This window comes from Phyllostomus hastatus, unplaced genomic scaffold (assembly GCF_019186645.2).
Source record: "Phyllostomus hastatus isolate PE091 unplaced genomic scaffold, TTU_PhHast_1.1 phas_scaffold_93, whole genome shotgun sequence".
In the NCBI taxonomy this organism is placed as follows: domain Eukaryota; kingdom Metazoa; phylum Chordata; class Mammalia; order Chiroptera; family Phyllostomidae; genus Phyllostomus; species Phyllostomus hastatus.
In genome coordinates this window covers 32,588,431-32,615,742 of record NW_025334042.1, presented here as the reverse complement: position 1 = coordinate 32,615,742, position 27,312 = coordinate 32,588,431, and the positions used below count along the sequence as shown (strand labels likewise).

At 36.8% G+C, this 27,312-nt stretch overlaps 1 protein-coding gene across 16 annotated transcripts in view; it reads right to left on the bottom strand.

The window, feature by feature from the left end:
* CAPRIN2 (caprin family member 2) overlaps nucleotides 1-27,312 on the bottom strand; it is a 39,794-nt gene continuing 12,482 nt past the window's right edge. For 3 of the 16 annotated variants that reach the window (XM_045829903.1, XM_045829907.1, XM_045829897.1), the window contains exons 5-19: nucleotides 24,947-25,185; nucleotides 23,833-23,915; nucleotides 21,644-21,811; nucleotides 20,310-20,353; nucleotides 18,721-19,395; nucleotides 15,969-16,091; nucleotides 14,684-14,765; nucleotides 13,565-13,620; nucleotides 10,706-10,807; nucleotides 9,255-9,401; nucleotides 6,633-6,801; nucleotides 4,728-4,910; nucleotides 3,877-3,977; nucleotides 2,113-2,176; nucleotides 1-910 (exon numbers count right to left, since the gene is read on the bottom strand). In XM_045829903.1, the coding sequence (XP_045685859.1) occupies nucleotides 342-910; nucleotides 2,113-2,176; nucleotides 3,877-3,977; nucleotides 4,728-4,910; nucleotides 6,633-6,801; nucleotides 9,255-9,401; nucleotides 10,706-10,807; nucleotides 13,565-13,620; nucleotides 14,684-14,765; nucleotides 15,969-16,091; nucleotides 18,721-19,395; nucleotides 20,310-20,353; nucleotides 21,644-21,811; nucleotides 23,833-23,915; nucleotides 24,947-25,185 (2,805 nt within the window). In that variant the 3' untranslated portion in view covers nucleotides 1-341. Of the gene's footprint in view, nucleotides 955-2,112; nucleotides 2,177-3,876; nucleotides 3,978-4,727; nucleotides 4,911-6,632; nucleotides 6,802-9,254; nucleotides 9,402-10,705; nucleotides 10,808-13,564; nucleotides 13,621-14,683; nucleotides 14,766-15,968; nucleotides 16,092-18,720; nucleotides 19,396-20,309; nucleotides 20,354-21,643; nucleotides 21,812-23,832; nucleotides 23,916-24,946; nucleotides 25,186-27,312 lie in introns of all 16 variants that reach the window. The other 13 variants (XM_045829904.1, XM_045829898.1, XM_045829910.1 and 10 more) reach the window with 8 other exon arrangements.

Genomic DNA, 27,312 nt, shown 5'->3' with positions numbered 1-27,312 from the left:
TTTTTATTGAGGCACAACAAGGCATTATAACTTGCCTGGACTTGAGGCAGTCAGTTTAGTAAGCTGAACATTAATACAGTTAAGGATTAAGTGCAAACAATATACATTCACAGCTTGACTAGCAAGGCTACATCACAATTTATAAAGTGCCAGATGTGTACTAATTGTCATTTGGCTTGAAATTTTTCACCTGGGGGAGGAAAACAAAAATAAGGACCTCCTCCTTCCTCTAGGAATGAAAATATTTCCCTACACCAATTAGTAACAAGGTCAAGAACTACTTTTCCTTTAATCCCACCAACTACAACACCATCTTTTTGTTGTCAATTCTGTACTGACTTTCAATCTTGATAAAGAAGGTAGCCTGAAAATGTAGAATATTTCCAGCTACTTCCATAAATGGCTCCCCTGTGCAAACGTAACCATATCTGGTCTCCCTGGAAGAGCTGAAGAATCGCATGATTGCTAGCAGTTTCGTGGTCTGGAGCACCGTCATTGGCGTAGGCAGATACCAGGACCTCTTCATTCTTCATGAGGTTGACATACAGTGGCACATTCACTGCCAGCTTTAGCATGTGAAAAATGAAAACGTAAGTGCCATTCACTGGGCAATTAAATCTACCAAGCTGAAGATCAAAAGTTTCTCCCAGGTTGTTCAGAAGAAGATCAAACACAATAGGTTGGTCTAAAGTTCCAGGGGCGAGGTTAGAGGTTCTGGCTGCTGAGAAGGCAACTCGCATCTGCTGAGGCAGGGGATAGACATGAACTGGCAGTATGGTGGCTGCTGGGTTTGTCACTGGCACATCCACAGGGGTCATGCTACGGGAATCACCTTGTCCAGAGTCACCACTGTTAAAGGTTTCGTTGTCTCTTTCTGGGCTGCTCACCTGAGAAGAATCACTCCACCCTGCTGTTTTATTAGCAACAGTGAGTTTCTCATAATGAAGCAGTTAGCTTTGAACACAACATTTAACATTAGTCGGCTACTGAAACACAGACAAAGATACATTTATAGTACATTCCAAAACATAAGCAATAAGCTATAGCTCCAGTGTGCTTTCAAAGATTTTTCTGCCAATAGGCTTTTATACCCCTATTCTAAAGCCAGAAGGGACCTCGGGGTTCTTGTCTAGTAGCCACATTTCTTTTAAGATTAAAAAAATAAGGCTCCCAAAAGGTTGGACCACTTACTACCAGTTAAGGTTACCAAATCTAAAACCCAGGTTTGAACATTCTTTTTACTTCATCTTTCTCTCATAATTCTCACTGTTCTAATTACTCACTGATAAACCTACTCAAAGTTTCTGATGTAGAAAAACTCAGGAAAACTAAGATTACATAAAAGAACCAACTTTTAGAACTACTAGCCCTTCGAGGATATTTTGGTATGGTACTAAGCCCCGTGATGAATGCCTGTTCTTTATTTCCTAGTTAAAGTACATCATGAAATGTTTTAAGCATTGTACAAAAGCACTGCTTAGAAGCAAAGCAAAGGCAACACAGATACCGGCTACTTTCTTAAAAAAGAAAGACTTTTCCTGTGATAAACTTCGTCTTCAGTAATTCTTGATTTTCTCAGTTACACTGCATCTTTAAGTAGTACCTTCACATATTAAAAAGTATTACAAGTTTCTTGCTTTTGTTTCAAGTCTTAATTGTGTGCCTTAATTGTTGCTTATTCCTATCTATCAATGTAGTGACACTAGAGCATTTGCATGTGCCCATTATTACAAAAACCATCACCCTGAAACATCCCACAAAAAGACGTGAAGTTGGCATTGTGAATATACGAGGTAGGGCAAATAATACAAGAATAAATTCTATATTTCACATACTCATAACTATAAACCTACTTTTTGCACCACCCTGTATATCTAAGGTTAAATTATGCTCTAATGTCAAGAAAATTGAAATACACGCACACTTTTAATTAATTGAAAACTAATTTCCACAGCCTTTCTAAGTAGTCTAGTATCTCCCTCAGGTGTTCAGTACTACAAATTAAGCAAATACAACCTCAACAAGATAAATGCTAAAAACAATGTATTAAGGGAGAACTTGACAGAAAATGGTAGTTTTGGGTAAATAAACTACTCAGTTAGCTATCCTTACCTCTTGAACTTGCCCGAGGACCACCAGATGTCCCTCCTCTCTTGTAACACTGCTGGAAATTATCCTAAAATAAACATGTAACATTTACCTTGGCACCAAAAATGCAAGACAGTACTTGGTTATTACCCAGGATTATTTGCTGGTAATTCTGTAATATTATAAATCCTCCTAGCCCTTTATCCAATAACCAAAAAGGCTCAGATGTTGCCAAACACCAAGAAAAACAAATAAGGCAACAGTAGCAATACTTAACAACAGTAGCTGCAACCTGACCAATTAGCCAGGTTAACACTTGGAAAAACTATAAAGCATCTAGAAAACACTATTTAAAAGGTACAGTGCTAGGTAACGGGAGAAATGAAAAAATGTGGCATGGTCCTCTGTTCCTCATCTCAGCATAATAAGAGATAATTAAGTCTCCCACTCAGACTCCTAGTCCTTTTTCCAATAGCAATCACTGTTACTAATATCTTGTTTCCTTGGGCAGATATTTAAAGGAGTGGGCAAAAATATTAGAATACTGGTGTTAAGAATAGATAGGGTAGCCCTGGCTGGCGTAGCTCAGTGGATTGAGCACAGGCTGTGAACCAAAGTGTCGCAGGTTCAATTCCCAGTCAGGGTTCATGCCTGGATGCCTGGGTTGTAGGCCATGACCCCCAGCAACCACACATTGATCTCTCTCTCTCTCTCTCTCTCTCTCTCTCTCTCTCTCTCTCTCTCTCTCTCTCCCTTCCCTCTCTGAAAATAAATAAAATCCTTAAAAAAAAAAGGACAGGTTCATTACTGAAGGCTACGTTAATCAGTGTACTCCCTTCACACACAGTACCTGAGAATCATGTAGTAACAGCTCATGTGTGCATGTTCGATATACACCCAGCACTGTGGTATATTATGAGTTCATTTAACCTTCAGAGTATCTCCTAGAGTGATTCTCACAACAGAGTGGGATGCGTACATAATTGAAACAGATGAACTAGATAAACTAGAGCTCAGAATTTTGAGTAACATGCCTGTGGTCACATAACAGGGGAAGTGGTGAAACTGGGTCAAACGCAAGACATTAGGTCACGTGGTATGTTCTCCACCTCCTTTCAATACAGCCTTTGCACCACTCCCACTTCCCTCACATAACTGTGAGCTCTTCCAGTATAGGTACTGCACGCATTTTCAACAGAACTCAGCATGACACCATACTTCAAGGCTTATAAAACTGAAAATGTTGATGTAGTCTATATTTTTGTATATGACCAATGACAGGGAGTTCCCAAGGTTTACTAAAGTGGAATATCTAACATCCTCCTATCAAAGTTTTATCATTTGTAGTAAAGAAAATCTGCTGTGCTATTCAACTCAGAATAAAAAAATAAATTTATACAAAAAGGATTTTGCTATACTTGATATCTAGAAAAGTTAACTTTAAAGCAATACAGTAAAGTTAACATCATGGGCATTGGAGTTAAGAGACTTGCCTTCTAATCTCAGTTAGACTGTTTACTTGCTGAGTGACCTCAGACAAGTTATTTAGCTTGTTTCTGAATCCTATCTTCTCTTACAGGGTGGAGGAGTAAATAAGTTAATACAAACAAAACAATTAATAAAGTCCTTAAGACCTTCTAAGTTGTCGTTTATCCTCCATGGGTTACCAGAAATGCTTCCAGCTCAACTCTTCACAGTTTTTACAAGTAAAACTAAGAGTGTCTTATACAAAACACCAGCTTAACATCAACAACTATACTACTATTCAACTACGGCAACTATTCTTACCCTTTGGGAATAAGGTGTTCCAGGATATTCTCTCGCTTGAAATTGTAGCTGGCTATAATTTCCATTGGAAACTGAAGGAGGTCCTCTATAAGCATCAAAACCTAATAAATAAACAACTTACATAAAATTATGAACAAAATTACCCTAAACTTTTAAATAGTCTAATTGCATACCATTTTAAAAGTTACATTGATCCTACAAGCCATTAGATTTGTGCATTCTTTAAGCAAAGTCTATTAACATTGCTTCCACAATAAGACACCTGTTTATAAAATATTGCTGACTTCAAATAAGCCAACTGTAGGAATTTACTATTGATGGATTATAGGCAGCAGGGGAAATGGTGTAGGGTAAGTGGGGTTGGAATAAGTCTTGTTTGTAGAGTACTTTGCTAACACCAAGCAATGACTAGAATACTTGGAACCATATTTAAAACTAAAAAGAATATCACTACTGTAGTCTCAAAGTTTATGTTTTTATCTGTGGCATACTCTGATAGACAAATAACTAGAAAATGGGCATTGTCTATGACACATTTTGAGCAATCAAGTCAATTAACAAAAAGAATTATTCAAATATGTAAACCAAAATTAATTCCCCCCACCCCATCCCCAAAAAAGACACTCAACCTTTCACTTTAGTAAATGGGATAAATCTGCTTTTCATATAAAGATTTCCTCTGCTATAGAAGAGTACATATATTAGAAATACTACTGTATTTTGCAGAAACAGGGACTCCTTTATTACATTATAATTACAACTACAAAAAGAAAAACAGGTAAAGTAAAAACAGTTTGAGCAAGTAAATATACAAAACAATTCAGTATAGTTAAATTTTATTCAGAGCATACCTTTATAACTGCCAGGGGACCGATACGTACTGGTTAGTAGTCTCCCACCACGAGTGCATCCTCTAACAGATCCCCGGGTATTGCCAAATGGTTGAGAGGGTCTGGGAAATAAATTCGTCTGTGCTGGGTAAAAGGCAAGGCTACCATTGCTTACTTGAATAGTTCCATCAGGATAATTTGCTGCTTAAGGAAACAGTTTTAAAGTCCAAGGGTTAAATTGCAGTAAAGATTCAATATTCTTTATACTTAAATGTCACTTTGTATCAAAAACATTAATATAATTTTCTCCCTTAAGAAAATAAACAGGTGCTATACAGGTATGAACAGAGAGGGGCTGCTCTACACATACAGGGTGGGGCAAAAGTACGTTCACAGTTGTTCCTATGGAAAAATAAGACAATAATCAATAACTAATAACACAAAAATAAACTCTGTTTCACATACTCACAACTGTAAACCTACTATGCCCCACCCTGTATATTTAAATAGAACATGATTCAGCCCCTTAAAAAAGCAATTCTGGCATGTGCTACAACATGGAGGAAACTTGAAGACATTATGCTGAGTGAAAGAGGCAGTCACAAAAGGACGAGTGTTGTGCTGGCACCTGCATAAGGTAAGTGCCCAGAGTAGTCAAGTTCACAGAGACAGAGTGGGATGGTGGTTGCAGGGTTTGGAGGGAAAGGGGAGTGGGGAGTTACTGGTAAATGGGTGCAGGGTTTCAGTTGGAGAAGGTGAAAGAAGTCCCAGAGATGAGTGATGGTGACGGCTGCACAACAATCTGAATGTACTTAATGCCACAGAACTGGATACTTAAAGAATGGTTACAGTGGCAAATTTTATGTCTGTTTATATATATCCATCCACAATTAAAGAAAAAAAGGCTAAATATTCCAGATCAAAGAGTAAAGAAAATGAATTTTCACTACTACTGTAAATGAGAAGGCATACGACAAAAATATCCTTTAAGTACATTACCTGCCCTATGTTTTCACCGTACAGATGAAAACAAAATAAGGTCATCTGTGGCTAAGTCCAGTGATTTAACATGGACTACCTCTTGTGATTAATCAAGTACCCAGAATGCACAATTCATTTGCTCAAATTTAAGTTTTAGAAGACTCAATGGGAATCTAAAATACCAACACTAAAAATCTACAAGTGCTGCTTAAATTAGGAAATAACTACAAAGTTGCTTTTTTTTAGAATTTCCTTTTTTTTTTACAGATTTTATTTATTTTGAGAGGGAAGGTAGGGAGAAAGAAAGGGAGAGAAACATAAATAAGTGAGAAAAACATCAATCAGTTGCCTCTCGCACACCCCCAACTGGAAACCTAGCCCACAACCCAGGCATGTGCCCTGGCCGGGAATCAAACTGACAACCTTTTGGTTCGAAGGGAAGTGCTCAGTCCACTGAGCCACACCAGCCAGGGTTTATTCATGATGTAGAACATGAAAGAAAAAAGTAATCTCTCATCTCTGAGTAAACAGTGGAATAAGCATACTAACTTATATTGTCACATTAATCAATGCTTGTATTGCAAGGGGGAAAAAAGGCCAAACAGCCATTTGTCTATGCTACAAGAGTTAACAGTATCGTTTCCAAAACTTCATAAAAGCAGCTGGACAATGTTTTATCTAACTTTATCACTGTCTATGGCAATCAAAGCATTCAGGTTTAAAAATATGAGCCCGTAAGTCAACCATTGAGGTTTCACCTCTCCAAAAGTTAAAATGGTGACCTTAATTAAAGAGAGGAAAAGTGATTATTTGTCAACACTTGAATGTGTAAAGTGATAATGCTTACTACTCAGGAAAAGAACCCCTGAAGTGTCACTACAGAGTTGCTTTCCTTTCAATTAGCTGTCATCTAAGTCTTCAAAATACCATATACAAAGATCTTACCAGTCTCTTGAGAAAGAACAGCTTGTTCTATGTGTATAGTGGGCAGCTGGCACTGGAGTGGTGTCTGTGTACTTGCTGAAGTAAAACTCTGATTGTAGCCAGGTGAATAGGGGGGTTCTTTTATTTCTTGTTCTTTCCTTGGAGGCAGAGGTGCATTAACATTAAATACCTTGAAAGACAAGAGTATGCTGAGTCATTTGTGAAGTTTCATAGAAAATAATTAAAGGTGACATCCAGCAAAGCTCTGCAACATTCAATAACTTGTATTTAATGGGCAAAGGACTTGAATAAATGCTTCTCCAAAGAAAACAGATGGCCAATATGCACATAAAAAGACACTCAACATCATTAGTTATTAGGGAAATAGAAATCAAAACTACACTGAGATACTACTTCATCATATCCATTGAGATGTTTTAAAAAAAAATAACAAGGATTAGCAAGGTTGTGGTCAAATTGGAACCCTCATACATTGCTGATAGAAATGTAAAATGGTGCACCCACTGCAGAAAACAGTAGGTGGTTCCTCAAAAACCTAAACATAGAATTATCTATCATATTATCCAGAAACTTTAGTTCTAATATAGACCCAAACGAATGGAAAGCTGAGACTCAAGTAGATATTTGGACAGCAATGTTCACAGCATCACTATTCATAATAGCCAAAAAGTGGAAACAACCCAAGTGTCCATCAGCATTTGAATGGAGAAACAAAATGTGCATATAATGGAATATTATTTAGCCATTAAAAAAGAAATTCTGATCCATGCTACACATGGATGAACCTTGAAGATACTATATTAAGTGACATAAGCCAGATACAAAAGGACAAATATTATGATTCCACTTATATGAGGCACCTAGAATAGGCAAATTTATAGAGACAGAAAATAGAATAGAGGGTTACCAGGGGCTTGGAGGTGGGAGGAAAAAGTTATTGTTTAAAAGGTACAGAGTGTCTGTTTGGATGATGAAAATATTCTGGAAATAGTGGTGATGGTTGTACAACACTGTGGATGTATTTAATGCCACTGAATTATATATACTTAAAAATGGTTAAAACAGTAAATTTTATGTTATGCATATTTTACCACTGTAAAGAAAAACCTTCTATTTGATTTCTAACATAATAAAATCCAAGTACAAAAGTTAATCTTCCTACTACTATGCTATCACAACAATATTCACTGAGAATGAAAGCTATATAAGAGAAAAGTATACTCTTTCAAAGCTGAAGATGAATGAAAAAAATCTGCAATTTACGGAGTATCTTTCATGTGGCAGGCAATGACCTATCCAGACTCTGGCTATTTCTATAAAACAGCACTTCTACCACTCTCCAGCCTCCTTATACTGCTCCAGTTTTCTTCACAACACACAGCACCTAATATGCTATAAATGTACTTTTCTCTGTAGCCCCCACCTCCATTTAAAAAAACATAAAATTTTTTAGCACAAAGACTTGTTTCTTTTTCACTGTTATAACCCCAGTAACTTAAGAACAGTGCCTGGCTCCATAACTACCTGGGTTTTTTTAATGAATGAATGAATGAATGAATGAACTAACGAACTATACACCAATTCATACTGGATAGACTTCAAACATGTGGAGAGGACAGATTGGCAAGAGCAAAAAAAGTAATGTGACAAGAAGGTACAAGGCAAGCACAGGGGACTAGTCTGACAGGTTATACTAGACTTTGGAAGTTACTGAGTGTCAGGCAAAGGACTTTCAGTTTCATTCTGTAATGGACCACTATTTGCATTTAATTGGGAATAGGAAAAAGTTAGTAAAACCAATGTGGCAATACTGTGCAGGGTGGACTGACAGGGAAAGAGGGAAAGCAAAGGAACTAAGTTGTTCTACATGGGCAAGCTGGAAGTAATAAGATTAGTGAATGCAGACACCTGAATTCAGACCAAAGCCTGTCCCCTTGCATCCCAGTGCCACTCGACGGTAACTCGGAGGTACCAGGAGTGGGACATTTAAGCACCATCAGGAAAGGTACTTATTGGCTAAGACTTTTTGTTTTTTTCTAAAGAACTTTTTTATACTATTTTGTGTTTAGAGAATAAACACACAATCCTAGTTGTAATATTACCATAAAAATTTTAAACTGCAATTTGTAATTTATGTAACCCAAAATAGCACACAAATCTAAACAATTCTCTAAGACCTGCATGAGGTCAAGACTGGAATCAAATGAAAATTTCAACTATGACAGAACACCCGAGTATGTGTTCATGTGTGCTCTAGGTCCAGATATTGATACTATGGAACATCACTAGTGTGACATTAGAAATGGTTAGTATTATTAAGATTTTCATACAAAATTATGTTTCTCACTGCACAGTTCATCTGTTTAATAGGAGTCCTCAGCTTTGCTTGCTACTAATTTTTGCAAAGGGGAATATCCTCTGATAAAATACCCATTCAAAATTCTTGACACTCTGGCTTTAATACCACAGACAACATTTCCATTGGACAAATGTAAATTCTACCAGTCCGTATGAGAGTAATGAAATGGAAAATTCACTCACATAGTACCCAATAACAGATGTGAGAGAAACAATGGCTTTTTTAACAATGAACTGCAATCATCGTTCACATCTCATACTCACCGTCTGCATGGCTTGAAAGGGTGCTGTGCTAATAGTTACTGAACTACTACTCGCTGGAGGTGAATGGAAGCCCTGTTCAGGGCCCTTTGACAGGGAAGAATTTGGAGAAGCCAGTGAAGAGGGTTGCTTGCATGGAGGAACTGCTGCCTGGGGAGGAAAAATGCAGCATCAGCCAATCACCTACCATACAGCAAGCAGTTAACATACACTAATCCCCAGACTAGCATCAGTCAGCAAGTCCTATAGGATGACAATTGGACATAGGAATGCAAAAGAACAGCTTTTGCTTACAATTTCAAATCTCATCTGCTGAGGATGCACACCAGCATTTGCTTTACACAGCTTGCTGACTGAGTGGAAGAGTCTCACTAACAACCAGTCTAACAGAGGAGGCACTGAGCTTTTGATGAGTATCTAGTCCTTTTTCAAACCCTGAAATGGTATTTTCTACTAGGTTAAGACTCTAATAGGATTCCAAATTTATACAGTTGAATTAGGCTTTAGATACACCTTGAGTTAGTTCCTCAGTCACTGTTAATTGTTCCCTATTTTAAAATCTTATTAGTGGATTTATGTCAGCTGCATAAGAAAGACAACCAAGCTTTATCTAATTTAAATAATCCTTATCTAAAAGAATAACATCCTTGATTTAACAGACTATAAACCCAAAGGCTTAAAACGATACCGAAATTCAATCCAAATAAGATTATGAAGCAGACAACTATGATTCACTGGTAACAAATATTTTCCCTTCTTAAAATGAGGAACCCAGTAATTTCAATTTACACCACCTCAGTACCATTAAAACTAATGTCCATCTATATTATTTATATTCTATAATACATACATATTCTTATATAACAATTAACCAAAAAATAATAACAAAACCTAGGAGTTGCTTTATTAATCACCCCCCCTCAAAAAAAATGATCCAATCTTCCTATTTCTATCTCAGGATTTGCTCAAACTTATTAGCAAAAACTATCACTTCAGATTTAAAAGCACAAATATTGTAACATGCTTTGAACAAAATTAGCCAAAAAGAGAGTGTAAATCATTCCAATTGAGTAAGTGCTAATAGTAACACTACAAAGTTATTGACTCTTCACAGTTATACGAATAAGATTTTTCTTCTAAGGATTCCTTCAACAAAAATACAGTGAAAAACTTTATACCTAATCCTACCTAGAACTTGTCATCTTCTTTGACATTAGCAATTTGGACATACTTATTGTATCCAATAAAGCAATATTCTGATAAGTCTACTTACATAGTAAAGTCACAATAAAGTTACCTATATAAGTTCCAGGACCACAACATCTACAGAAAGCAATACATTAGTACAGTATAAATGTTAAATCATTCAGCTGGTCATGCCTGTAAATCATAAAATAAGCTGGTTCTGCTATTCTTTAAGACAGAAAAGAAATTCAGACAATTGGCCTCATTACCTCAGGAGTCTCTGAGGTCAAAAACTCTGTTTCAGGTCCCAAAGAAGGCTGATCGGTAGCCAAGCAAGCATTTGAGCTACAAGTAACTGGAGAAGAAGCAGCCTGGACACAGGAAGATATAAAACATTGTAAAAAGCACACTTTGCCCTGGCTGGTGTGGCTCAGTGGATTGAGTGTCACCCTGTGAACTGAAAAGTCAGGGCACATGCCTGGGTTGCAGGCTGATCCCAGGCTGGGGGCGCACAAGAGGCAACTGATGATCAATGTATCTCTCCCACATTGATATTTCTCTCCCTATCTTACTCCCTCCTTTCCCCTCTAAAAATAAATAAAATCTTTAAAAAAAAAAAAAGAAGCACATTTTGTTCACTTTGTATTTCTTGGGCCTTGAGCTTCCTAATCTTACTCTTATTGAGCATTCACTAGAGCACAGCTGGCAAACACAAGTCCCACAGGCCGAATCCCGCCCTCCACCTTGTTTTATCCGGCCCGGCACCTTGTTTCTACCTGGCGGCAGTGCTGAGCTCTTGTTTAACTGTTAAGGAGTAGTTACATTTATATGGTCCTAAAATTACATTCAGCCCTTTGAAAGCAACCACGAGGCTGATGTGGCTCTGGGTGAAAATGAGTTTGACACCCTTGCACTAAAGCAAACACTATGCTAAATACTTTACACATACTAACACATTTAATCCAATAAGCCTGTGAGGTAGGTACAGGTACTACTATCTCCATTTTACTAACAATCAGGCAGTGGCAAAGAGAATGATTAAGTAATTAATCACACTAAATTAAGTGGCAGAGCTGAGATTCAAACCCAAGCAGTCAGCTACACTGCCTTTCCAGGCCTGGGCAACAAAACTACACATCTAATCCCATCAGTGAAGATTCTTGGCCCTGGAAACCTGGGGCTAGATTTTCAATCTGGCACTCAACGGCAGTTCACTGGAAGATGAGCTCAGGGCACACTGAACACTCCAGGCACAGCTCTGCCAGGGATCGTAGTAACTATGCTTTCATTCTGAGCGGTCTCAGTGTCTTACAGAGGTAGGCAGAAAAAAATTAAAGCTTACACTAATAATATTTATAAAATAAGAATAGGAAAAAGAGCAGGAACTAAGACTGTGACAACTGTGACCAATAAAAAACTAAGAGAGCGGGGGGGCAGGAAACTGAGAGGCTAGGAATTCTATGGTACAACCAGTATTAGATATAAAAGAATGACCCATAAAAACCTAACAATCACAAAGTCTGAAGTATCAGTGAATCCACTCCTTTTATCTAAACACTTTAATGTGGTTCTCAGAAGCCCAAGTAATAAAATGAGTAAACTGGAAACTAATTAATAGTAACCAATATCAAACTAGTCATGTTTCAGTGAAGGGTCATCCTTCCAGAAGGGTAATCAGGATATAAAACTTCTTGGGAAAGAGATGGGGGCCAAGTTTTAAAAAGGCCTTATGGGGAAAAAATCTTGATATCCTTCAGAACATTTTACATAACTAAATAAACAGGTACAATGTACCACAGATCTAACCAAAACATTAAAACTACTATGAGACTGAGTGTTTCTAAGACATGGCCTTTCTCCTATCCCTCCCACAGACAACCACCCTAAATAAGTGGGACTGGCTGTTGTGAGGACATAACAAATCTTTAGCCGCTACAAGATTCACGGATGCTAAGTTAAAAGCAATTCAGGCCACTTGATAGTTAAGCTTTAAAAGACTTGAATTTTAGAGTCCCAACCTCCCTTGGTTGGCCCCACTTTCCCTCTTATTCCCCGCTAATAAACCCTGGAAAAAAATAAAAATAATAAATTTTAAAAATTAAAGACTTGAATTTTAGTTAAAAGTTTCACTTAACAAAAAAAGATAAAGACACATACTTTAAGTATTTATTAAATATTTAGAAATTATGGCAGTTCCTGACTCCAAATTATTGCTCTTTGCGCCAGCTGAAGGTCATTTTAACTACTGATGAATAAACATAATGTTACAGACCAGAACTACTAAACTAGACGAGTGGCTTTTCAAAAAAAAATTTATTTTTCAATTAAAGGTCTCATGTGGAACCCTAACAGCTAGAACAGATAAAATGGAGCTCTTTAGATTCAGCAATGCCCAGGCTGAGAGAACGTGTTCAACAAATACATTTTTGAAAATTGAGCCCCACCTTATCAAACTAAATATAAACCACTGAAAATAAATGGTATTTATTCAGAAGTTTTTGGAAGGGAAGACAACTATTGAACCACCTGGTCAAAATATTTAACCTACTGTCAAAGCAGCTACTATCAAGAAAATTGCCAATAATGCTTTCAGAGGAATCTAGAGAAATTTTTAAAAAAAGATAATGACCAGAAAACTAATGAACCTTGAACTTACTACTGACTTAAATGCAATGTGGCACATACAGATCCCAATGATCTGGTACCCTTATATCTCCTCTAAGTGTGTTCTGTGATAATTAGTTCCTCTGAATGTTAACCGCTGTGTGTGTGTGAAGGGTGAGCAGGGGAACGACTGGCTAACCATGAGCTTAAAAAAATTAGTTTCTTTCTTTAGACCCTTTAGTATTAGGTCAGGTAGGGAGCTCAGTAGCCAAGTAAGATTCCCAGACACGGTTCCTCTGAATTCTTCAGGTTTGCTCTTTCCTTACTAAATCAACTGGCTTTCTCTATTATAATCGATGTCTTTCCCATGGTCATTAGGGAGTCTTCTGAGGACTGACTGTACTTAATCTAAAAAATGAGACATGTATATTAGAATCACTAAGTCTGATCATTCTTGCCAAAGCAAGAGTTTCTTCCCTGAATAGCTAAGAAGAGTAAATGAAAGATTAAGTTGGAGAAGTTACCTGTAATGGTTCTTGAAGAAAATCACTTTGACTGGATAGATTTTGTTCTGTAGATGCTGCAGAGAATGAAATCAATAGTAAACTACTGAGAGAGGAGAAAGGTTTATGCTTATCAACTGGGTGGAAACTAAAGTTTTTACATTACAGGGGGGGAAAAAGCAGTAGATGAAAAAAAACTAGGTCTCAAGTCCATCACGGATTTTCTATTAGAACTCTACAAAGACTTTGAGAGGATTGTAGAATAGGACACTAACTACATCTGTAACACATGACATTTTAAAGTTAAATGGGCAAAAGCAGCATTTCAAGCCTTCCAAGAGAACAGAAATATGACTTTAAACATAACAGGTAATAGTAATCTGAAAATAAAATTTGAGCTTTCATGATCTTATTAACTGATACATGTAAGTTTCAAGTTTCAAAGTAAATCTTAGCTGGGTCATCTATCTCTTGAGGGGTTTTTTTCCCCTCTTTGATTATGTATATTGATCTACTTTTCAGTTACATAGTTTCAGTTTGGCTTCATCTTATTAATATCCATCACTTTTGTTAATTACTCTCTTCCTTACTTCACCCAGGAATTACTGTATAATCTAGTTAGTGTATACTTCTTAGTACAGCTGGACCATGTCTTTGATTATATCACCCTTCCCCTGAGGTACACTAGGGTAGAACAAAAGATCTTAAGTTTGAAGAATCAGACCAGATTCAAGTCTAGGCTCCATCATTAATTAGTATGGTACTCAGTACACTAAATATCACTGAGGTAGTTTCACTTATAATCAGAATCTAAAAGCCTCAACGCTAGATTTATAAAGTCAAATGGAGTCAAGCAAGTTCCAGGCAGAATTCACTACAAGAACATAAAAAAATTGCCAGAACAGCTATTCTGTATTTCCATCCACCCATCTGGAGACTTTCTCTAAAATGCAAACAGGTTAAATATGGTAATATCCTAATGGGAATTCACTCATATATAACTGATAACATATGGATGCACTTAGAATAAATGAACACACAGACATAGTTTAACCCTTATGATGTCTAGAGTAAAATTATTTGTAAAATGATAGTTACACCTGTAGCTGTTTGTTCCAAGTCTTAAGGATGATTACATACCTACTGGGCTACCTGGAGTAGCTGAAGGCGGCTGTGATGATGGAATTGCACTTGAAGGTTTGTCAAAATCCAGAATAGACTCCTAAAGACAAATTTTTACTAATGAATAGAAGCAAAGTTTATTAATTTTAAAACTATTACCATTAAGTTATTCACGATGTTGGTCATACCTTATTAGCTATAGGAATCTAGCTGATTACTATCTTAAAAGGTTAATAACTTGAGTCTTTACAGAGGCAGAAATTAAGAGTTAAAATTTAAAACTAATGTAACGGTCAAACTTTAAGATTATGTCAAGTTTTAAAACCATAATAGTAATTCTAAGGCCTACCGTGGAAAAGAAAACTTTCTTCCTGACTTACGGTCTTAAACAAAGGGATTAATCCTAGTATAAACCAAGCCCTCATTTTTATTATACCCCAAACAATGAGTACCTAATTATTTTATCTCAACCACAAACTAGCTCATGCTATTAAATACTTTCATGATGAGAAGCTATTCTCTTCTGTCACCTGCCTATCTTGGTTCTCCCAGAAATGTTTCCAACATTTTGAGTTCTTAAGTTACACACTTGTAGTAACCATCTTAGTTCTTTTATTTATCTTCAGATAATCTGAAGGAATAAGCAATTCCCTCATTTTACAAATAAGTAGAGGGTGAGAAGCTAAAGTCTTGCCATAGATTCTACAGCTGGTAAATTGGTAGAAGTGAGATTTAACCATGGGTCTAATTCCAAAAATCAAGATCTTTTTACTGCACAAGAAAATCTTATTTGTCTACTTCATCCCTCGGTAATATCACAGTATTCTGGAATTCTGTGAGAGTCTGTATAACACAATTTAACATTTAACTACTGACTTAACACAAGTTCACGATCTTATACAACTGGAATATAAACTCCTTAGAGGCGATAACATGTTATGACTTTATCAGCACAACGGCACCTACCAGCACACCAAGCATAGAGGAGGTTCTCACAGTCTCAGTGGAAACTACTGGGGATGAACAGCAGTACTAGTATTTGAGCACTTTAAGCTTTTTACATGTTTAATTATTTTTATTACAACAAACAGGAATAGAAACTATGATCCTCATGTTTGAAAGAAACTGAGGCAGAGAGCTAAGTAACTTGCAGACACTCTTGGAGTTCGGAAGTGGCAGAGCCAGGATTCGTATTCATTCTGGACCAGCACCTATGTTCTGAACAACTTCCTCATAATGCTTCAGATCAGGAGTGAGTAGCCCCAGGAATTGCACTTAAGATTTGTTTAATAATGACTCATACTTGCATAAAGTTACAGGTTCCTTGAATCTGGGTCATCAGATCCTGCAGTTTTTCTTTCCTCAATACTGGATCCTTTGGAAGGGTAGAGGAAGAACCTACAGGTGGATGCATAGGCTGAGGCACCTACAAGACAAACCAATAATATATTAAGAGTAAAATTCAAGTTCAATAACCTAATTTAGGAAACTTAGTCTATCGTTACATCTAAATGAAATCAAAACACATAGCAATGCTCATTTATTAGACTTATCTCAGGTAAAATATTTCCACATAAATACATTTTCTAAATAATCTAATCAAACTTTAAACATTTTCCCCCTTCAGAACAAACTTTAATGAAAATCTTTCTACAACACCCTCTTTTTTAAGACCTAAAATAACAGGCCTTCCCTGATAGGAAAGTTCTTTCATTATGAACATCGGGTACCTTATGTCTTCTAGGATAAGATGAAACTAACTATAAAACACACCAATGATTTATTTTTCCTAGGGAAATAATTACTACTGCATTAAATATACATTCTATTTCTAAGATGTATCTGATTGCAGAAACATTAAGATGTAAAACTGTAGCCCTGACTGGTGTGGCTCAGCAGATTGAGTGCCGGCCTGTGAACCAAAGAATCACCACTTCAATTCCCAATCTAGGGCACATGCCTTTAAAAAAAAAAAAAAAGACATAAAAATGTATACATATACATCCTAGAATTGAGGAAATACATTGTTATATTTTGTTATAAAGTAAGTATACTTTGAGGGGCTATTGGTATTTATCAGGTGGTTAGCCCTCATGCTAAACTGCTTCAGATTGCTGCACACCCTGAATTAGACCTAATGTTCACTTCTTACAGCTATCAGCATGCTTCTCCCTGTCAGCACCTCTTCTCCAACCTCTGATTTGGAAGTCACGCAGTTAACTTGTCAAAGTATCATATAAAATAAGAGTTAATAGACCCTAAGTGTACAAATGAAAAGTTCTTTAGGAGACAAGTATGAGTGTTAATGTTTAACTTCATGTTATCTTGTCTTTTGTCTTTGAACTCTATTTTGCCCTTGACTGTCCTTACTCACATTCTAGACAGCTGAGATTGCCAGACAGATACTGAGACAATACTGTATAATACTGTATTATACACAGCAGCGTCCTCCCAGTCACTGAAAGACACTGCAACTTCAGTACAATGCCGTGTGTTCCATAAAAGCATATTAAGTGAGTTCTGACCTTTCCAACTGAACACCCCTGATTTCATTCAGCATATACCATGGTATCGATATTCTGATATGGTAAAGGCTCATGAGGCATTGCTATGCTCAGTAGAATTTTATGTTGGTTTTTTAAATGGCTTTATTGAGGTATAAAACTAGGTTTTTAAATACAGTTTCTCAAAATGGTTAACATATTACAATTACTATATGTGATAGTGGTTAATGAAATAAAGCTATCAATCTCCTGCAGGGTCAGGAAGAAGATAAAATTAATATTAGCATTTGAAGAAAAAAGGAAGAAAGGAGAGCAAAAGGAGACAAGGAACTCTAAAATTCTCTTCCAGGCAGAATGGAGGTAGGAGTAATTTATTTATAAAGTTTAATGCTTCAATTTCCCCAAGCAAAATGTTTTTCACACCATTACAGAACCAAAGGTTTAACAGAAAACTTTTGCTAAAAGGGCACAGAAGTGCAAGGAACACTACTAGAGATGAAGAACACTGGGAATATAAAAATGTCCCATCTCCCAGCAAATAAGGTGGTGCCAAGTTTGCATTTAAATAGTAGTATATAAATTATAACTTAACAAAAAGTTATAAAAATAACTTACTAACACTAACTAGTATTGTATCCAAGGATTATTCATTACAAGCCAGGTTATCTTCCTGAAATAGGTTATCATTTACAGAATGAGGCCTTATATTTGAAATCTTAAAACCTAATTCCAGAAATATTTATTTATATTTAAGTGTTTTTTTAAACAGTTGTATTTATTTTTAGAGGGGAAGAAAGGACATCAATGTGCAAAGATACATTGACCATCAGTTACCTCTCACACATCCCCAACTGGGGACCTGGCCTGCAACCCAGGCATGTGCCCTGACCGAGAATTGAACCATCTACCCTTTGATTTGCAGGCCAGCACTCAATCCACTGAGCCACACCAGCCAGGGCTAATTCCAGAATATTTAATGCATATAGTTTCCAACTCCTGAAAATTCTTATTTTGAAAGAAATGGAAAACTAATTCAGATTGTTCCCCAACTACTGGAATATCTGCAACCATCATGTACCTTCTTCAAAGAGTACAGGCTAATCTGAGTGACTACAAATGAGTGAAAAAGAAGCAAGAAGTGTAACTTCTGTCAGAAAAAGCCACCCATGTGCCAGGTGGAAAATAACAAGTGAAATATAATATTAACAAGTCTCCCACCCTGTGACACGCATTTACATTTCTCACTTGTTGACATTATGGGCTTGCCTCAACTCCTCACCATGCTGATGCTGTATCACATCATTAAATTTTTGGCATTAAAACAGCATCTCATTGTGGAAATTTCATCTCAGGCCAGGTTCGACAGATGGACTAGGTCTACTTCCAGTTTTCAAGGGAAAAATAATTTACACAGTAAAGAATTAAGTGAAGTACTGTGTACATTAATTTAACATGGGTTTGATTTTTTTTAAAAGAAAACTAAAATGTTATTATTACCACAGCTCATTTATGTCTACATTGCCAGACGCAAACTGATACAGATCAACTCACATCTTTGGGTTCTGCATTAAACTTCCCGGGCAGGAGCTGGTCATTTGGCATGAGGCTTCCCGAAGCTACCCCCCAGGACTGTGGGGACATCTGTGGTGGTGGTGTTAAAGTGTGTTTTTGATTCTCAGCATCCTTTTCCCAGGATTTAGGAGTCTCTGGCTGTCTTGAATCCTGTTCTGCACACATGGGAGTGCTCCATGACTTGATGTCCTGTTCACTCTGCACAGAAGGTGTCCAAGACTTTGCAGTTTGCTTCTTTGGATCCTGTTCTTTCTGTAGCTGAACTGGCCAAGGCTTTGGTGTCTCCTGCTTCTTCTGTTCCTCTTGAGCATTTCCTGCTTTGGATTTAGAAGCTTCTTGCTTCCACTGGCTAGGAGTTAGCTTGGGTTTAGAGACATCCTGCTTCTTCTGTTCTTCCTGCAAAGGGGACCTGAGATCTGCAAACTCTTGTTTCCTCTGTTCTAAGGAAACTGCAGGCTTTGCTAGTTCCTGGTGCTTAACAGAAGACTCCCAGGATTTAAAGGGTTCCTGTTTCTTCTCCTCACACTCTGGTTCAGTAAGCACATCCCAACATTTGGGAAGATTTGGTTTTCTAGCATAACCTGCTTCCCAAGACTGCTCTTCATCCTGCTTGCTTGAATAATCTACTTCTGTTATGTAGCGTCTGTTAAGAAACTAGGCCAGAGGGAAAAATGTGCTGAGTCACAGAATTTATAGCAGACCTTGAGGGGAACAGTGAACTCCCTCTCAGTATTCCTTTATCCATTAGTCTGTACCACTGTGCTAACAGGAAATGTCCATCCTTATTCTACTTGAAAAGACTGTCCTACTTTTTTGTCCATTCCTTTTCCCTCAATTAACAGAAATACAAACTTTGATATTTGAAAAACAGCGATTTATATCTGACTGGCAGCATTGGAATAGCCTTGGTAAAAGAGCCTGAATCAAGTAAATGTGGCACCACGATGTGCAGTTTTTAGCAGCCGTGAGTCAAGTACAGATCACTGCTCTCACAGTATCAAAGTTTGTGTCCGTAACTGCCCGCCTGACACCCTTAAACATTAAGGCAGAGGGCAATCCAACTGCACAAAGTTATGCTGTTTAACCTTAAGCCTTACGTTTCCTGAATTACCAGATTTTCTTTATTTCCATTATATATCAATCAATACTATGATTTTGCCTCTTTCATTCCTTTCAGCTTCTGTGAATTTCAGTGTCACTTGGGAACAAACAAATACCCTCTTCTATTACTAATCTGAGTAAATTTTGGAAAGAGCAAAAGTCTACCCATTTTTAAGAGCTAACACAAGGGCCCAAAATAACAACAATAACAGCTTCTAAGTGTGATTCAGAAGTCAAGCTGACTCCTTCACTCTTCTCAGTAACCACATGAAGCAGGCATTACTATTACCCCAACCTTACACATGAGGATAACAGACATAGACATCTTGCCCAAAGTCACCAAGCTAGTAAACTGCAGAGCCAGGATTCAAGTTTAAGCAGCCTAGCTCCAAGGCATTAACTCCCAACCACAACACGACACAAACACTCAAAAACCAAAATTAGCAAATTACCTTTCTGTACCTTACCTCTTGTGGTTGTATCTCTGGATGTGTAAGTTCCACAAGAGACTCTGGGAAGATAAAAGAAATATTGAATAAATATTAGTTAAACTCTTAAGTTCTCAAACTGATTACAACTAATTCATTCTAGCAGCATATTTCAGAAGAATTATAGAAAAAGGATAGTAAAATTGAGTATATTCATAGAAAGAATAATTCTCACTATTGTTTGTTGTTCAAAAGCTTATGGTCCAAAGGCTGGTTGAAGCTAACAGCTCTCCTCATACACAATACTCTCTAAAGTCAAGTTATAATTAAAAACTCAATCCTGATTGAAAATAAGACTATCTCGCCCTGGCTGGCGTAGCTCAGTGGATTGAGTGCGGGCTGCGAACCAAAGTTTCACAGGTTCAATTCCCAGTCAGGCCACATGCCTGGGTTGCAGGCCATGGCCTCCAGCAACCACACATTGATGTTTCTCTCTCTCTCTCTCTCTCCCTTCCTTCCCTCTCTAAAAATAAATAAATAAAATATTAAAAAAAAAAAAAGAAAATAAGACTGTCTCCTCTTACCCACAAACACAGCTTCCTTCAAGTTGGAATTACAGCTCCAGTTCCATGGGGTAAAAATTAGTTACCTCAGCTTGAAAAATAGCCCTTAAAGGCCTCCTACAAGTCAGGTGAAGGTTGGGAGGAGAGTAAGGGAGTGCAGGTACTGACACACTGGATTTAGTATTAAGAACTAAGACAAAGTGAACATGAAAAATGACTTGAATCTTGCTACTGGCTTTGTGAAGCATTCCTGGACTACCACCTTAGAAGTGATGTTTCTTAAATAAATCCAGCTCCAACAAACAAAAGCAAACATGCCACTTATTCAAATTATTTTTTACCCAAGAAAAGTAGAATTCTGAAGAAATCCATTTTCTTTACTGGAAATATTGGATTTATTTTGGCAGTTTTTTCACAAGTCAATATGTTAACATTAGGTTATTTAGACTCTTCTACTATAGTATTTATTCCATTATAACTTACATTTTAAATAATTTCAAATGGAATTATCCTACTAATAGTTTAACAGAGATTCAAACTCAATAAATGTCTCATTTTAACAGTGTGCAGTACCCTCGTAACAAAGTGTAACCTAATGTGTCTATCAAGGTCCACTCTTAATAGAAGGTAAATCATGATAATAAAGTCTAGACATGTTTTCCAAACAGAGGCTCATCCTACAGCAAGTAAAGATGTCCACGCAGGTAGACACGGACAAATTAAAGTAGGGCAGTCCTTTCCCAATGATTTGACTCAGTCTGGGTGTTAAAAATGCAACCACTAGACAGAATTTCTGAGATCACAACAAACCTGACTCTTTGACAGATTCAGTCTTCAACAATTGTTTTTTCTTCTCTGACTTTATTAGCACTTCCTCTTCCAACAACACTTCTTTTTCCTGAGCGTGTTTTGGAACTGGGATACTTTCAAAATAGCCTGAGTTCAGCAATTCAGACAGCAGATCTTTCATATGTTTGTCTAAGAAAGAGTGATGAAGACTTAGTTATCATATAACCTAAAAGGTCAGGGAAATTACTTGCAATAGAAATCCTAATATAATGTTATCTTAACCATAGTGCCATTACAACATTCTGCATTGGAGGGGATTCAAAGAACTGGTCAGTCCCATGAAGAGTAAACACACGCAGTCCATCTTCATGTCAGGCTGAATCAGTATAAATTTTAAAGATCAGAATCCCAAAGGTTAGCAAGTCACTTAAGTTTCTGTGGGTTTCCATTTCCACTATTTGAAAAATGACTAAAAATCAGAGATCCTTATCAAAGACTCAAAAACGTCACAAAAGTACACACTATTCCATGAGCTTAAGAAAAATTCATTTCTCCCATCTGCTCCCATGATATCACAACTAACAATTATTCTATCTTCCCCAAGTAAGTAAGACTTTAGAGAAGTAAAAGCTCCTCAAACATAACCATCAGAAAACCCTATCGTGGGCAATCTCTAAAGGATTTTTAAAAATCCCATGATTAAGACTTTACTCTTGAGTTATGCTTTATGTCACTCCCAGCACATCACTCTTTGGTGCTCAAGAGAAATCTTAAAATGATGTTAAAGTCATTGTAACCATAAATAGGTCTAAAGTCTATTTTATTTTTAATATCCGCTAAAAATGTAATTCCCAAGTTAAGCAGAGTTCCCATATTTGATTTGGGTCTATTTTTCCTTTCACAGGAGCACTATGGCATAGATTTTTGTCTTTTTTTTTTTTAAGAAAATCAACTTTGAGATATAATTTACAAACAACAAAATTCACCCATTTTAAAGCACAGGACAGTCATGTTAACTTCCGCCAGAACAACGACATAGAACATTTGCATCAACTCAAAAAGTTCCTTCATGTCCCTTTTGTAATCGATCCCCTCCCCTCACTCCCTAGCAACCACTGACCTGCTGTCACTCTAGTTATATCTTTTCTAGAATTTCACATAACTGGAACCATACAACATGCACTCATTTTTTTGTCTGGCGTCTTTCACTCAGCATAATTATTCTGAAATTCATCCATGTTGTTACATATATGAATACTTCATTCCTTTTTTATTGCTGAGTAGGTTCCACTGTACAGATATACCACATTTTGTTTACCAAGTATCAGTTGATGTACATCTGGGCTGTGTTCTGTTTGGGACTTTTATGAATAAAGTTGGTATGAACATTCATGTACAAATGCTTATCTGAACATGTTTTCAGTTCTCTTGGGTACTAGAATTGCTTGGTAAGTGTACCCTTAATTTTATAAAAACTGCCAACCTATTTTCCAAAGTATTTGCATCTCTTTGCACTCTAACCAAGAAATAAATTTCTGTGATTGTAATTTGAAAGGACGTAGAAATTTTGTTACAGTTACACATACTTCAAGTATTTTTAAAAAAGCAATCGCTATTAGCAAAACTGTTCACTATCTTCAAATGAGTTTTCATTATGTGAAGTTGGCACATAAAACTCTGTACTTAATGTCTAGCCATTTGAACTTGGTCATTGGGCAAATATCTATTTAGGAAGTCAAAAGAACTCTTTCTCTTCAGTTTATTTCCAGATCAACAGACAACAATGCTTCAATAAACTATGAAGCCAAACTATTCTTATTTTCTTAGGCAGATGTAGTAGATAAGTCTTGACATTAACAACGTGTAAATTTAAGATTCTTAAATAGAACAGGTACAACTATGCAGAATAAAGAACTGGACTCCAAAATGGTCAAGCTACTGGGAAAGCTGGCACTAGACCTTAGCTCTTTTTTCCAAATCACAGTGACTTTCTACTTCAAAACTCTCCCTAGTTTCCATTTTAATCAGTGCAATTATACAACAGCTGCTTTTAACAGAACTAAACCAAGAGATCATTCCTCCAATGAATACAGTACAGTCAGACACGTAGTTCTGATGGACTGACACAGTTTCAACCCTCAGTATCATTCTAAACTTTTAGACATAAAGGTTAGGCTTCACTTCATAAGTCCAAAGAGGAGAAAACTCACATGTCGTTCCTGCCACTGCTTTCTCACTTCCTTCCAAAAGGTCCCAAAAGTATAAGGATGACTGCTCCATCTGGTCTTCAACACTGACAGGGAAAAGCAGAAGCAGAACAAAGTGGCTTCAGAGGCACACACATCTGTGGGGGCAGTACTTTTTATACAAATAATCCATAAATAAATAAATAAATAAAGCTATGTATAGGTAAAAGTTTTATTAGGTGTCTTCCTGATACAAAGCTGATTTCTAATAACAGTTGGAATCTCTGCTTTAGCATGGCTCAACAGACACAACATTGAAATAATATGTATCTAACAAAGCAAGAGCACAGATTATCTGTTCATCAGCTCATTTATTTCATCAAAGCAAGAATAGAAAATGGATAACTGGCCCTGACTGGTGTAGTTCAGTGGATTGAGCATGGACTGTGAACTAAACGGTCACCAGTTCAATTCCCAGTCAGGGCACACGCCTGGGTTGCGAGCCAGGTCCCAGTATGGGGCACATCAGAGGCAACCATACATTTGATATTTCTCTCTTTCTCCTTCTCTTCCCCTCACTCTTAAAAAAAAAAATAAATAAAACCTTTAAAAAAAATAAATAACTGGAAGGGGGAAACGATGAGTAACCTCAATTTGCTGGTTTTATATTTTAAATCATCAGGTTTGTTTCTCCATACTTATTCACAGCACAAGAACACCAAATAATTCTCACTTTAATACTTTAATGATACTGGCCAAGTTAAATTCTATTTACCTCCACTTAAGTACAACAATAAAAAAGCAAAGACTCTTAGGTAAATACAACAGTCTAAGATAATTACAAAAATAAATTTTAAGAATATACATAATTAGTGTTATGGCTAATACTTGCATAAAGATTAAAACTTGATGATCACACATTACTTTTTAAATTAGTTCACAATAAGTATGTTAATGTAGTCATTCAAATCCACTTTCCTCCCAGATAGTCTATCAACCCTGTCAGAGTCTAGGAAGGTCCACATTTCTCATGTAGAATCAAACTAATGTTTTCTTAATTACTAAATATATATATTTATATTTATATAAGCTGAAGTGTTATGTGTTCTATTTCAGAAAAATATTTTCATTATCTTACCTCAGACTTTCATTTCTTTCAGGGCAGGTCAGTTTTGAAAATTTAATGAGGTAGTCGAGTTCTTTTAAAGGCAAATACACTGCACCATTCAAGCCCTCTTTCAGGTCTTTCTGTACATGCTCCTGCATCAAGTTCTGTAATACATACTGAACTTGAAGTATGGTGCAAAGTTTTTTCTTCTCAGCCTCAAGTTTCAGCATGTGCTCCCTTCTCTGGGCCTTCTTCTGAGCTTTAAGCAGCTGTTAAAACAAATGCTAATTAAGGTTGATATTCTCCACCACCCCGTATTACCAACTGTAGTCTAAAAATGCCTAAATCTAATCCCAGAGTTGCCTAAATCTAATCCCAAATCTCATATACAGGGTGGGCAAAGTAGGGTGACAGTTATGAGTACCCAAAATGCAGAGTTTATTCTTGCATTATTAGTTATTAAATAATTATTGTATTACAACTGTAAACCTATTTTTGCCCACTCCTGTATATAACACTGACTGTGAAATTGATAAATTCATTTAAACCTGATTCCTTTTTCTACTTAAGAAGTCACTGAGTAATAAACTTATCTCAGGTAACCAGAGCCAAGGGAATCCAAATATCTGACTCCCAACTCCAGGCTGTATCTAAGTACTTCTAATGTCACCATGATGAGAAGCAAAGTACCTATCATTGATGTCCATATTAATCAAAAGGTTTTACTTTTCCATATTTATGTATATCAAGCCTTTTAGACCAAACATTTAAAGGAAATGCTTCACTTTGTTTTGGGATTTTTAAACATCTCGTTTTTCACCCTGGCTGATGTGGCTCAGTGGATTGGGTGTCAGCTTATGAACCAAAAAGATGGTGGTTTGATTCCCAGTCAGGGCACATGCCTGGGTTGTGGGCCAGGTCCCCAGGTGAGGGCGCATGAAAGGCAACCACATACTGAAGTTTCTCTCCCTTTCTTTTTCCCTCTCTTCCCCTCTCTTAAAAAAAATAAATATTTTTTTAAAAAAGATAAATCACTTTTTTAAAAATCTGATATTCCAAGAAAAGAATATTCAAATTATATTGGTCAGTAGTTTTCAACCAACCAAAGACAACTTGCTAAAGCATAAGGAATTGAAAACCAAACAGGAATAAGATGTCTTACAAACAAAATGCCAAAAGCAGCCACAGCAAACAGGTTTATTTTAAAAGTAAAATTAAGAGATATTTTCATAATTGTCTGCCAGTCTGGATGGAGCTATATCTTCCAATACTTAACTGATAGAACACATAGAAAATTAGTGTCTACTCTAAGGCTCAGAACTATACTACCTTAAGTCTGGCATAACACATCGGTCCCAGAAGTGGCTTCCCATTTAAAAAATAAAAAGTACTATTTCCACTAAGAAACCTAAAGTTATTTTCTTCCAATAAGTTGTTTTTCTGATTCTAATATTTCCTTCACATGGAATATTTTCTAAGGTATAAAGATTAAAAGAACAAAAGAAAAATCTACAAGATTTTTCCTATAGATGGATTAAATTACTTAGATACAGCATCAGCATTTAAAACTCTACAAGAGGGGTTTGTATGTTCATGAATCCTAACAGATAAAGATTGGAGGGGAAAACCTCAGGAAAAAGACTCATTATGGCAGTATAAACTCGTTTCTAGAGGATATGAAAATAACAACACATTTGCCTTGTGCCACTATCAGGGACAAGAGACAAAGGATGAATATAAAATTCTGAGAATGAGAAACAGGCTGGCCAGGGGTTATATGGGCAAGAATATTGTCTTCAGGATGGTAAAGGCTCAGAAAAGCTTTTCCAAGACTTCAGTATGGACTTACAGCAATAATTGTTAACCAAAACTACTACAGGATTCCCAATTTCTGCTTGAGAAGAAGAAAAAGTGTAGAGATGGCAAGTCCAGCTACCCAAGACAGTGGGATTCTCTTGGACACGGTCTCATGCTGGTACAGGGAAAGGGACGTGATGTTGAGGACATCTTCAGGACTGTATCACATGATTTCCTCAGATCTCTCAGTAGCCATCTCCTAAGGTTGGATTAGGTGTTCTTATGGGCTCCCGGCACCCTGAATCTCCCCTATCACAGTATCGACAACATTAAATTATCATCTTGTTATTTATCTGCACCCCCCACCTTGGGCTTCAGCTCCACGGCAACAAGGACTACATATATCTGTTGTTCACCGATGTAGCACCAGTGCCCAGCACAGAGCTTGCCGAGTGACAGGACTTCTTATATTTGCTGACTCAATCAAGTATCAAGTAAGAAACCATGCTGTCTCCTAGATTATAATCAGATGTTCGTGTCACAAAAATCACTGACAACAGCCTATTTCTCCAAATTTATCTAGAAACTAAAAAGTCAGA